This window comes from Hippocampus bargibanti, linkage group LG22 (genome assembly GCF_051943395.1).
Source record: "Hippocampus bargibanti isolate YZ-2025 linkage group LG22, ASM5194339v1, whole genome shotgun sequence".
NCBI classification, from domain to species: domain Eukaryota; kingdom Metazoa; phylum Chordata; class Actinopteri; order Syngnathiformes; family Syngnathidae; genus Hippocampus; species Hippocampus bargibanti.
This window is the reverse complement of record NC_142755.1, coordinates 2811432-2825000: the sequence shown is the minus strand read 5'-3', so window position 1 is coordinate 2825000 and position 13569 is coordinate 2811432. Positions and strand designations below refer to the sequence as shown.

General features: G+C 39.8%; 1 protein-coding gene across 4 annotated transcripts in view; it reads left to right on the top strand.

Annotated features, from left to right (window-relative positions):
* chchd3a (coiled-coil-helix-coiled-coil-helix domain containing 3a) overlaps positions 1-13315 on the top strand; it is a 30293-nt gene extending 16978 nt beyond the window's left edge. For 3 of the 4 annotated variants that reach the window (XM_088989246.1, XM_088989249.1, XM_088989247.1), the window contains 5 exons: positions 543-626; positions 3370-3440; positions 10391-10526; positions 10634-10665; positions 12990-13315. In XM_088989246.1, the coding sequence (XP_088845372.1) occupies positions 543-626; positions 3370-3440; positions 10391-10526; positions 10634-10665; positions 12990-12999 (333 nt within the window). In that variant the 3' untranslated portion in view covers positions 13000-13315. The remainder of the gene's footprint in view (positions 1-542; positions 627-3369; positions 3441-10390; positions 10527-10633; positions 10666-12989) is intronic. The other variant, XM_088989248.1, reaches the window with a different exon arrangement.
* Positions 13316-13569: the final 254 nt, after the last annotated feature.

The window sequence follows — 13569 nt, the reverse complement described above, 5'->3', positions numbered from 1 at the left end:
TTGGGAGCGGAGCGGCTGAAAGCTCTGCACCCCATCGTGGTGACATGGGCAGAGGGCATACAGAGGTGGAGGGAGGAAGAGGATCTGAGGGAACGGAGATTTGAAGTAGGTCAGACAGATAGGGGGGGCAAGGTTATGGATGGCTTTAAATGTAAACAGAAGTAAATCTATCGATCTATCTACTTTCAATGTATTTTTTTTTTGTCAGTCGCGCATCAATGGCATACACATTTCAGCAAAGGCCTTGAAAAACTCTAACTATAATTTCAAAGATGCTTCTGTGTCGTTATCTGTGAAAAACGAATCCTGGAATGCTACAAATTCTACTTTTCTACCTTTTTGTCTGTTAATTGAAACGAATCATGTCATGTGTTTTTTTTTCTCTCAGAGTACCTTGAGAAAATAAGCCACCATTCAATCAATCAAACACCAACATTCCAATCTCCCTTTGAAACTACGTGTTATCGTTTTTCTGGCAAGTGATTTGAAAATCCTACCAAAATATTGCTCCCATCACATTTTTTGTCCGCGTGTGTGCGCAGGCGAAGCGGCTGGAGGCGAAAGAGGCTGACCTGAACAAGCAGGATGCTTTCTATAAGGAGCAGATTGCTCGGCTGGAGGCGAGGGTGAGTTTGCAATCTTGGCCCGCTCGGCTGCAAAATGACTTTGAATGGGACGAGGGAATGACCTAGGATGAGACGACGGGGCACTCTAGCATTCAGATGACATCTTAGCATCTTGTCATGAAGGTGACTTCATATACATTGGGAATGGGATTAAAAAAAGTGTTTTATTTACTTATTCATTCATTTATTCATATACACATTCGCATATTTATGTATGTATTTATTTATGTATTTATTTATTCATGCACTCATTCACATATTTAAGTATGTATTCATTCATTTTTTCAGGCACCCATTCACATATGTATTCATGTATGTATTTTTGTGTTGATTTATTTATCCATTCATTCATTTATTCATGCACTCATCATATATTTATTTATTCATTTATTTTTTATGTATTTATTCATTTAATCATGCGTTCAGTCACATAGTTATTTATTTATACATTTATTTATTTATGTGTTTATTTATTTATTCATTCATTTATTCATGCACTCATTCGCATATGTATTTATTTGTTCATTCATTTATGTATTCATGCACACATTCACATATTTGTTTGTGTTTATTTCTTCATTCATTCATTCGTTCATTTATTCATGCACTCATTCATGTACAGTATTTATTTATTAATTTATTTATGTATTTATTCATTCACATATTTGTTTATTTATTCATTCATTCAATCGTTCATTCGTTTATTCATTTATTCATGCACTCATTCACATATTTATTGATTTATTTTCTCGCAAGCTTGCAACAAATGAGCTTTCCACACTTCCCCTAAACATTCCATGCCCCCCAATGCCTTTTTTACTTGGGACACCTCCCAACGTGTATTTCACTTTCACTGAAAAGTAGCAGAGGAACACAGAGGGGAAAAAAAGTGAGAGCAAGAGAGAATATAAAGCTGATATATATTGCACGTCTGTTCCAATCCAACATGGCCATTCATCAGAGAAGCTCCCCGTGACAGGCCATCAGCGCGTTCGCAGGCAGCTCGGTCCCGATGGCTCTGCCGCCGCCTACGCCGCCGCTTCTCATTGGGCCCGCAGCGAGCAAATAGCCTCTTGGAAACAAGATCTATATATTTATTACGTCTTCACTCAATACCTGCCCGCCGTAAAACAATCTCATATTTAACAATCAACCCCGGCCTGTGTTTTTTTTTCTTTTCCGGCATATCCGTCACTCTCCATTTTTTGTCATATCAACGTTTTCCCTCCACGCCACACGTCAATCATCACTTTTCTTTTCCACCTGGTGAATGAATGGATGGAATTTGATTTATTCTTGGGACCGCCCGGTTTCATATGTGATTTGCACATTGACAGTGTCAATCACTATCGTGCCTTTTAGGGGGGTAGCCGGTCTTGAAATTCCTTCCTCTAACTCTCAGACAATTTTTTGTGGACTTAAGGGAGCCCTTTTTATCTGGAAACAAAAGAGAAAAAAAAGAAGTGACTTCTAAATCCCTTTTCGCGTCGCTCTTGACAGTTTCTTTGTATAAGATGAAAATCGCTCTGTTCGAGGCCAAGAGGGCACCAAATACACAATGAGCTTACAAGTTAGCCCTTTCCAACTTTTTCCAAGTTCTGGTTTTGATCCGTCAAATGCAAAAACTAGAGAACCATTATATTGACAGATCAGTCAGATTATTATTATAATTATTATTATTAATACTAATGCCATTATTATTATTAGTAGTAGTAATAGTACTAGTTTTAGTACTAGTAGCAGTAGTAGTTGTAGTTTTAATATTAGTCATAATAATAAGAATACATTTCATTTAGAAGCGGCTTTCAAAGTAGTAGTAGTATTATTATTAATAATAAATAATGTTAATAGTAATAATAATAATAATAATATTATTAATAATAAAATTAGTGTCGTTTTTATTTTTTTGTATTATTTTTATTATTTTATTGTTATTATTATTAAGAACAATACTAGAATTGGTATTATTAAGAATAATACTATTGTTTTTGTTTTTATTTCTATTTTATTATTATTATTATTATATTTTTATTTGTAATAATAATACTTATTATTATGCCATAACTATTATTAATAATATTATTAGTAGTATTGTTAATATTATTGTTATCATTACTCTTGTTATTCTTATTTGTATTACTATTAATAATAATAATAAACCAAAAATAATGTTATCTATCTATATATATATATATATATATATATATATAGTAACTATATATATATAGTAATAATAATAATATTAGTGTTATGTTTATGATGATGATGATGATTATTATATTTTTAGCTGTCTAAAGAACATAACTAGAGCTATGCAGATGCTTCGATAAAACACGACTATTAATCAATTATGTATTGCGTTTTGACTAATGAATGAACATCGATATGCAATTAGCATATCGCCGTTATCTTTTTTTTTTTTGTGAATTATGCAGTCCAGGTGTCCCATTTGTCTCCGTGACCGTTTTTCACCGTTGTCATGTCCCATCACGCGCCAGCTCTCCAACATGACTATTGATGGTCACATTTTTTTTTCCTTATTGATCGTTCCGGAATGATGATTAATGTTTTCCTTTATGAGAAGGTTGAGCTCATACTGTTTTTTTGATGTATTTTTTTTATGTTTGGTTTATAGGCTTTTACTTAAAAAAAAGCAGTCCGGTGCGGTTTTCTACAAAGTATATTTGTTGATGACTTTGAGCCTGTTTTTTTTTAATGTTTTTCTTTATTTTTTTCCCTGCAGAGCGCTCAGTTCTACAAGGTCACCACGGAGAACTACCATCAAGCCGCTGACCAGGTGAACGCAAAGTTCAAGTAAGTACCATCCACGTCTTCATCGTGTGTCCAATGTCTTCTTCGGAACTCAATCTAACAGGCTCCATCTGTTTGGTGGATTTTGCGTTTGGGTAATGCCGCTAACGCAAAGACTATAAAGATTGATTGCTACGTCGGGGCCATTATCCGAGAAAGCCATCATAAATCCGAGGAGTCACATGTGTAGCATGTAGTCAACACACACATGTAATCCAAGTACTTGCAGAATCTCTGCTCGTCCTCGTCCCATCCGTCTTCTTAATAAGAGGCCATTAGACTCCATAGTAATGTAGGGAAAGTGGATGAGGAGGGGCCAATTTGGGCCCCGGGGCCTCAAGAGGCCGACTTGATTGTGTTTGCTTGTCATTAGCCTGGCGCTAACACCGGGATCATTGTCTCCCTGAGAAATTCTGGAAACTGATTAGCGTAGCCCACCAGGGGGGGTGTAGCGCTGGACTTGCGCTGGGTGGAATACTGAAACTTCTCAAATCGCATTAAAGCGGGGAAGGGAGGGTGGGGAGATCAGTCACTGGAATAACATTAGTGCCAAATGACGGCGTGGATTGCGAGCGAATGAACCGGGGTGGGTGGTCATGTGATGCAACAGCCTGTGTGTAAAGATTTTCGATTGTCTGATTGGATGAACTTATTCACTGCCATTCACGAGTTTATTCGGCAATTGAAAATATGACGTAGAGCGCCATTCCCGAATTGGTTCGGGTTTTGTTTTTTTCATGCTTGTGTCCAGATAAAGAGCTGGCCACGGCCTCTGGCAGCATTTCCCTTTTGTCCATGTTAGCTTCAGCTGTTGTTAAAGTGTTATGTATATGTCAATATGTATGTATTGCAAAGTATTTGTACATCTGCCCCCATTTCAAGCTCTGATAACGACAGACCCATATAATTTAGTAATTAACTCTTTTTTCTGATGAAAGAAGAGAGTCTAAGGTTTCTTACGCTACATTGAATGTTTATGTGGTCCTAAAACTCAATAGTCTGTGGGTCCATGAATTCGAGTGACAATGACCCTGGCACTGGAGTGGACACGTTTTTGCACATCATCAAAGAGGACAGTTGTGACTGGATTATAATGGGGGTCGGTATCTGCATATGCGTGTGCTAATTAAATGTCCAAAGGTCTTTTGGAACATTGGATGTGGCGTGGGGATCAAAGGGGAGGGTTAATTGGACGTAATGAGGGATCTTTGGCTTCGGCTTGATCATCTCGCCATCCACAAATCCGCCACGGTCAACCCCATGGGGTGAATGATGGGACTCCAATGTATCATCCTAACTCCATCATAACTCCATCATAACTTTGCTGCTATGAAATGTAAATTTCTCCACTGCGAGACTAATAAAGGCAAATCCAATCCAATCCAATCCTTACAGCACGAAATGGGAAGGATCATTGAATAAAGTCTATTCTCACGTATGCATCTTCACGTGACAATAGACAATCCATAACACGGTTCGTGCAATGTTCAAAAAGGTGTTATGAGTTTCCGCCCCGCAGCCCCCGACAGGAAGCTTTCATAGCGGGGACACAGTGCGGTCATTTTCCTCACCCAAGTTGAAAATGAAATGAAAAGTGTGAGAGGCCTAGCCTCCTGGGATGCAAAGGTGTGTATGTGTGAGTTGTTTGTTGAGGTGTGCACTGCACTTGTTCCCTGCCATTTTCCATTCCCGGCCAGAGTATCCGACTCTTGGAAAGAACTTTTTATTTATTTAGTAGTTTTTTTTAACAATACTGTGACATACTGTCATCGCATATGCATGTATTTATATCTTTATGCATGTGCGTGCGTGTGTATGTACAGTATGCATGTATTTATGCATGTTTGTATTTATGTATGTGCTGTATGTAGTAGGTACAGTCTGTACAATATGTATGTATGTATGTATGTATGTATGTATGTAGGTAGGTAGGTCGGTTGGTATGTATGCATGCTTGTATATGCATCTCTGTATGGATGCATGTATGTATGTACAGTATAGACCGTATGTATGTACTGTATGTATGTATGTTCAGTATCTATAGTATGTATGTTTGTATGCATGTATGTATATATGTATAGTATGTATGTATGTATGTTCATTATATATGTACGTAAATGTGTGTGTTTGCGTGCTTGTGTGTGTATGTTAGTGTAAGTATGGGGGTGTGTATGTATGTACAATATATATATATATATATATATATATACAGTAAAGTCTCGTTATATCGATATCGGATATATCGATAGTCCCGGTTATATCGATACTATTTCTATGCACGCACGGAGAAAATTACATGCAAACAGGGTCGGATATATCGATAGTCCCGGTTATATCGATATTTTTTCGGACTCCCTTGAATATCGATATAACGAGACTTATATATATATTGTATGTATGTATGTATGTATGTATGTATGTCACACAGACACACACATTCTTCTCCTTTCTAGATCTGCACTCCTCACACTTGTTACATATCCCCACGCAGTACAAGAGCGATATTGTAACAACAACGGTCCTCTCATCGCACCGTTTTTACTTTTACTCGCTTCCTGACGACAGATAAGCGCCGCAGAAAAGGAGGGCGTCTTACCCCTTGCGGCTGATTTATATGCTGCCACCTTCGCGGGAAGTTATTTTATGTCATTTTTTTCTTCTTTTTCTTCCTTCCACTGATGCCTTATCGCACCGTCCCGCCGTTTCAATGCGTGACCTTTCCCGCGTGGCACGTCTGGAAGGTCGCGTATACGGCACGTGCGCCGGACTCGCCGTCCCAACGGCGCAAACCGTCAGCCATGTTGTAACGCTATAGATGTGAGATAAGGTAAACATTCTTCAAATGCTTCATTTGGTCTAAAAAAAGTGGGCTGCAAAATGTAAATCAGGTGCAAGCGACGCTCCCGTGATGTTAGATGAAAAATGGCCGCCGTGCCTATGAAATGAGCCAAGTCATTAATTTTTGATTATGAAGCAAAAAAACAAAACAAAAAAACGACTTAATGAATCGAGATGACGGGAGTCCTTTTGGAGTCACCAGCTGATGCGGCACATCAGCCACCTCGCTGTCAGGTCGGTCCTGGTCACCATGGCAACCGAGGAAGATGGCGAATCAGCCGCGGCTCCACAAGTCAATAACACCTTTAAAAAGCTCTTCTCGAGGCTGCCAAAAGCTCACACGTTTCATTCGTGTCCACCCCTCACACCTTTTGCCCCTTTTCTTTTCTCACTGCGGAGGGGGTAGGGGGTCACTTGAGTCCGCTATATAAGAAAAAAGCATCACGTGTCATTTTTCTCTCTCTTACTGGAACGTTTATATTTATCTACCCCCCCCCCCCCCCCACTGCTTGCCTTAACTGCAGAGAACATGAAAGCTATTTAATGGGTGAGTGAGTCCCTTTACCCTGTTAACCCCTAACTGGACCCAAATGATGATAAATAGACAACGGGCCGATGTTGAACTCAATCTGGCGGCCCACCAAAGTGATCCATACTGACCAAGGGCGTCGATTTGCTTGATTGATCGCTGTGCATCTTTATTCGGATTACAATCGGCACTAGCTCAATAGCTCTGGAATAAAGAAAAAATACACGTTTAAATAAACTACAATAATGGACGAGCATTTGGTTTGAAATATATGCATATTTCGGATAAAAAGGGCACATTTGGTTCGTAGTTTGATAAAACACATTCACTGCCCATCACAAATTTATTCTAAAATGGAAAATATGACTCTTGTTTGGCTGCAGATAAAGCGCTGGCCGTGGCCTCTGGCAATGTTTTTTTTCCTTCCACAAGGAGGAGCATTTCCCTTTTTCGCATGTTAGCACTTTGTTGCTAAAGCGTTACACAAACCAATATGTATGTATTGCATTGTATTTTGGACATACACCCTAATTTCAAGCTCAGATAACTCCAGGCCCATATAACTTAGGAATTAATTCTTTTTTTATCTGATAGAAGAAGAAAGTGTAAGGTTTATTACACTGCAATGAATGTTTATGTAGTCCTAAAACTAAATATTCTGTTGGTCCTGGAATTCGAGTGACAAAGACGCACCTCAAAGCATTCCGTTTTCTCAAAAGTCGATATACTGTATACCGATCAATATTCCAATATCTCGGACGTCATATTTTAAATGTTCGTTAAAAGGTCATGTTCCAGTAGAAGCGGTTGTAGAGCCTTGTATAAATAAAGCTGTATTTTATTGTATTCCCTTTAGTGGATGCATACTGCTACTGTAGCCACTATTGACACTTTGCACATTGCCTTATCATGCGGTGCGCCCAATATATGAAAGTGCTTTTACAATAAGCCAATCCGATATTATTTGTAAATATCGGAAATTGAAGGGAAAGTTGCATTTTTTTCACCGATGCGGCTGGTCATCAACTGAACCCCCCGACCGTGCAAAATCGTGTGGGTTTGCAAGGTTATAGCAAACTATTGATCGCATATATGTCCTCGGCTCTCCGTCAATAAGTCGCCAAGCCGTGCGAGCGCACATGAGTTCGCTTTATTTGTTTATGTATTTGTATTTATTTATTTATTTATTTATTCACCTTGAAGGTTTTGAAGGGAAAGTCATCCATTGTAGCTTCCATATTCCCAGATACGCTTTTATATTTTTATTTGTAATTATTTTTTTATTTTTTTTATTCGGTATCTCCCAACCCAGTGTACATTTTGTCCTCGTCCCTTTTATTTTTTATTTTTTTGTGCTACTTCAGCATCTCGGACTGGCCCCTGTGATCGCCCAGCTTTTTGATTTATAGCCCAGGGCGGAGAGTCTGTAATGTGCGGTATCTCCAGGCAAGCAGCCTCCTTTTCCTTGACTCCCCTCCTATTAGTGTATCACAGCAAGAAAGACTCGGCGTGCGTGGATGTGGTCGTAGCGGTCGTACCTTTAGTGCGACGGATGACACAAGGCGACACTCACTTTGACAGATTTTCCAATAAACCGCATCCCGTTTGATGCAATGTCCAATGAATCTCCGGCGGGTGGGGAGTAGAAGGTGAAAAATGGTATCAGTGATGTTTTTAACTCTTATTTTCTTCTTGTTAACTGCCATTCACACATTTATCCGGGAATGTGTGAATGTTTTTGAAGGAATTGAAGTAATATCAGGTTTTGTTTTTTCATGCTTGGTTGCCGATAAAGCGCTTGCCATGGCCTCTGGAAATGTTTTTTTTTCCTTTCCACAAGAGGGCAGCATTTCCCTTTTTCCATGTTAGCGATTTGTTCCAGCTGTTGTTAAAAAGCATACATAAACCAACAGAAACGCTCCCCTACGTACGAACATTCAACTTATGAACAACGGTACATATGAACATTTTTGTAGTAACATATGTAGTATTCTCTCCAGTTGTACATGTAGATATCTTTATAGATCATATATTTTTTTATTAAATGTTAATTTTTAAGTACAAAGTACAAAAAACAAAAACGTACAAAAGTACAAAATTTATATATACCTTAAACATAATTTTATAAGCCCTAAACATACATTCCATACAAAATATAGCATTAAGCAATTTACGAACAAATTCACCTTCTGAACGACCGTTTGGAACGTATCTCGTTCATAAGTTGGGGAGGGTCTGTAAGTATGTATTGTATTGTATTTTGGACAGCCACCCTTATTTCAAGCTCATATAACTCCTGACCCCATAATTTAGGAATTAACAACTCTTTTCTGATAATAGAAGAGAGTCTAAGGTTTTTTTGCACTGCATTGAATGTTTATGTAGTCCTAAAACTCAATATTCTGTGAGTCCTAGAATTCACGTGACAATGACAAAAACCCTGGCACTGGAGTGGTTACATTTTTGCACATCTGGCAGTGAATGAGTTAAGCTCGATCATCCCCCCCCCCAAAAAAAAGTCCAGAAGAATCAACATTCAGTTCATAAAAACGCCAATATTACATTTTGATCCATTTCATGAGAGTTCTGTACGTCAACATTATTTTTATGTATCTTCCATGTTCTAACTTTATTATCACCAAGCCATAAAACGGCCACTGCGAAAAAGTGTTTGCTACTTATTTTTAACATCCCTGGATGGTTCCCGTCGTTTCCCCCGTGACGACTTTGTGAATCTCAACGACCGTTTTCATGCGTACGACAGCCAAGAAGGATCATTATTAAGTCCTCAGCGGAGGTCGTGATATAAACTGTCGACGTTTCCACCATCATCTCGCCGTAGTCATGGGGGAGGTGGGGGTATCGTATATGAAACTGAGAAAGAGGCGGCTTGGGGTCGTAGTTGGATAAAAAAAAAAAATACATAATAATAATAATTTTTATGATAGATAGTATTGGAATATGTGTGCTTGTTAGCGAGATTAACTTCAATACTGCCTCTGTCCTCTTTATTGCAGAGCCAGGAAAAAAGGTAAAAAAAGGCCAGGAGTCCATTACGAGTGATAAACACAGCGCTTTGTATCAGCGGTGTGCACCTGGCACGATCACCGATGCCTAAGGAAGCAATTAGCAGCCCATCTAGTCACGGAAGATGCCTGCAGGGCGTTGTCATGAATGAGTGCCAGGATCCATATGAGGAGGATCGCCAATATTCTGCTTGTTTAAGATACCTCGACACAGAATAAAGAAGTATTTAACGTCAAGGAAAGGCATCTCAAACCCCCCCACCCCCTCCACCCACCCAAAAAAAGTATGTGATCTGCATAGGTTTTCCTGCCGCATCTGGGTAATGACCCGTGGTTCCGCGCTTCCCAGCTTTGCGCTTAATAGGATAATTTCTCACTCCAGGGGAGGTTGGCGACTCCAACATCTGATTGTGAGCACGGGGGACGCTGCTTTCAAGTCGCTGACAGGGCAGAAAAACAAAAAGAAAGTCTTTCAAGGATGTTTTAGTGCGACCGGTTGAGTTTTCATGGGCATAAAATGATGACGTTGGCATCAGCGTTCGCCACATTTTTTTTCACAGGCGCTACGATATACACCCGGTGTGCGCCGATTTGCAGGGCCAGATCCTCGCGTGCTACCGAGAAAACGCCGGGCAGACCCTCCACTGCTCCAACGTAGCAGCCATGTACCTGCAGTGCGTGAACAACGCCAAACAGGTGCCATATTTTTCATTTCCAAATGTCAAAAGTGCATCTTTTTGCATTGTGGAGTCCATAAATGTTTGCATGAAGCTTCATTAACATCGCCTCTTTTGTCCATGAAGAAAAACAAGCATGCCTCACAAAAAGACAACATGTAAGTTGTGTTTCACTTGATTGACATCCACCTGATTTTTATTTAGTCATTTATTTATTTAGGGATTTTATTTTACTTTGGTTTTTTGTTTTAGATTTGTTTTAGTTTGTTTTAAAATAAAACCACCTAAAACAAATCTTTACTTTGCTTTTTTTATTTAATGTATTTAATTTTATTTTCTTTATTTATGTTACTTTATTTTTGCTTTTTTACTTTTTGTTTTTTAATTTTTATTTTATTTATTTTATTTTGTTTTATTTTATCTATTATTATTCTTTTTTATTTTGATTTAGATTTTATTTGTTTGTATTTTATTTGGTTTTGTTTTATTTATTTATGTATGTATTTATTTATTTATTTGCTTGTTTTATTTATTGTGTGACTGGCGCATCTTTGTCATTCTGACGGCATATTCCGGGACGCACAAGCAATAAACCTTCAAAATAAAAGCTCACTATGCCATCCTTAACCACCGCTAACTTCCCGCCACCATAAGAATCACATTTTTATTCTTGCACATGTTTTATTATAACAATTGTATTATTTTTTAACGGCAATGAGGTAAGAACCTCCCTGGTGTGCCGTTATACGATCCGGTGAATGGGTTTTGAAGCGGCTTCGTCGACGCTATGCTAATCCCGCACCGACGACTAATCGCTAAGTCATCCATGAGGATTTATCGGACTTGTTTTTAAAAGTCATTAGGTCCCAAAGAAGCACTTTTTGGGGCCGATAAGGCTCTCAAGTAATCATATCGTGGAGTGATAGCAATGACCGTGATTAGAATGTCAACAGCGCTTTTATCAGACGTGAAAAACCGCACCGGCATACAAATGTCCGACGTCGGCCATTTTAACCCTCTGGATGATCCACGCCGACTCGCAACCAAGCGGCTCGGGATCCTTTTGCCCTTCTCCGCCCTTCCTTTTTAAATCCGGACTCGAGACTCCTAAATCTGCATTTTTTTCCCAAGATGGCCTCCTGGACTAAAGTCAGATAGAACAACAGCGAGCTTTTGTCCGCCAATAATTACTCTTATCGCCGTCGTCAGTCACGACATTTCGACCTCGCAGCCATTTCTCCTCCCGCCGTCCTGACTTCACTTAAGGCGTCCGGCCTCGTCGGCTTTTCGGCGAGTTTATCACTCGGCCCCATCGCCGCCGCTCACTCGCCCTCATTGTGTATTCCCGTCGCATGAATGGCCCCTGCTCCCTATCTTTCCCCCGTCCACTTCATTTCTTTCGCCTGACCCTTTCTGTCGCTCTGCCTCGTATCCTGGCGCTTTGTTGTTCTCTGCGCTTTGCAAGCGTGAAAAAGAAGAAACCCAGATGCCTCCATTGCTGTTTTTTTTTTTTTTTTTGATCATGTCATCAATCAGAAAATGGATGAAAGACTTGTTTTTTTTGTGTGACCTTGACCCAAGGTGACTGAGCAATATAATTAAGTCATTCGTCTTTTGGCCCAAGTAAGGATGCCATTTTTTAAAGTCTTCAACTCAAAAACGGTTCTGAATGTTCTCTGGGTACTCCGGTTTCCTCCCACATTCCCAAAAAACATGCAAGGCAAAGCTCATTGGACTCTCAAAGTTATCCCAAAATGCCAGTATGAGCGCAGATGGTGCTCATCTCTATCTGCGATTGGATGCGAAACGGTTCAGAGTGTCCCCAGCCAATTGCCCAAAGAAAGCTGGGATAATCTCCAGTATGCCAGGTGACCCCTGTGAGGGTAAAATGGATAAAAAATGCATGGTTAGATGGCTATCCATTTTTAACAAAGCTATTTGCTTGCTAATAGAAAACTACATAGCTTTCTAGATAGCCAACTAGATAGATAGCTAATACACTCAACGCTGGCGCGTGTGGCTGCCGCTGATCACCCATAGAAAAACGTATTCGGTAACTGTAATGTGACCTTGACAGTTTTGAAAGGCGCTTATAAATGAAATTCATTATTATTATTATTATTATTATTATTATTACTTTGCTGCTTCTGGATTTAAAAAAAAATGAAACATCCCCGCTTTCATCCGCCATCTTGAACCGCTGCAACCCAGTTTGAAATAGTCATTGACAACCAGCGCCAAGGATTTGTGGTCGCACTTATCTGCAACATGGAATCCACAGCCCTTGGGTCCTCTCTCAATGGTGCAGACGCCCGCCTTTCCCCATCTCCCCCTAAGCCATCCTCGTTCACTTTTATAGTCACCGCTTCCTCTTTGTCTTGTCAACCCCGCCGTCCCGCCCCCAGTGTGACATAATCTCTTTATGTCTGTCTATTTTTCTTCTAAGCGGCCTTTGTTTGTTTTTTTCTTCTCCCCCCTGCAGACCAAGTTGAGAACCGGGGGTTAAGGAATAACAACAACGGTGGCGCAGTCAAGTGATCGAGCGAACGACAAAAAAAAGGGAGGAGCGTCCCGAATCGGCAATGAACCTGTTGTGTATTTCTCCCTTGCACAAGAGACACTTTCCCCTAAAAAAACCCTAACTGCCCACCACCCGTTTGAGGCCTTAGAAGTTGATCCCGCCGAGTTGCAAGAAAGGTAGAAGCCATACCCCGAACTCCTCCATCACAAATTATTTTTCTTAGAAACAATCCCGCTTTGATATTGTCATTCTATGCACTTGTTAAATATTAAAAACAATCACATCAGCGTCAGGGCTCTGTGTTGTTCGTGCAACTCTGCCCATCACAACTCCACAAAACCTCACTTTTCTGTACAGTGGGACCTCGGTTTACGAACACCTTGCCTTACGAACTTTGCCTTACGGTTTACGAACGTTAAATTTATGAAAATTAAACTTTGGCATAAGCACTACTTTTCTGGATACACACGGAGCGCCGCCCCACCACGGCTGGCGGAGTAATTTTCGGCGGAAGAACACCAAACCACACGACCGAACAGCG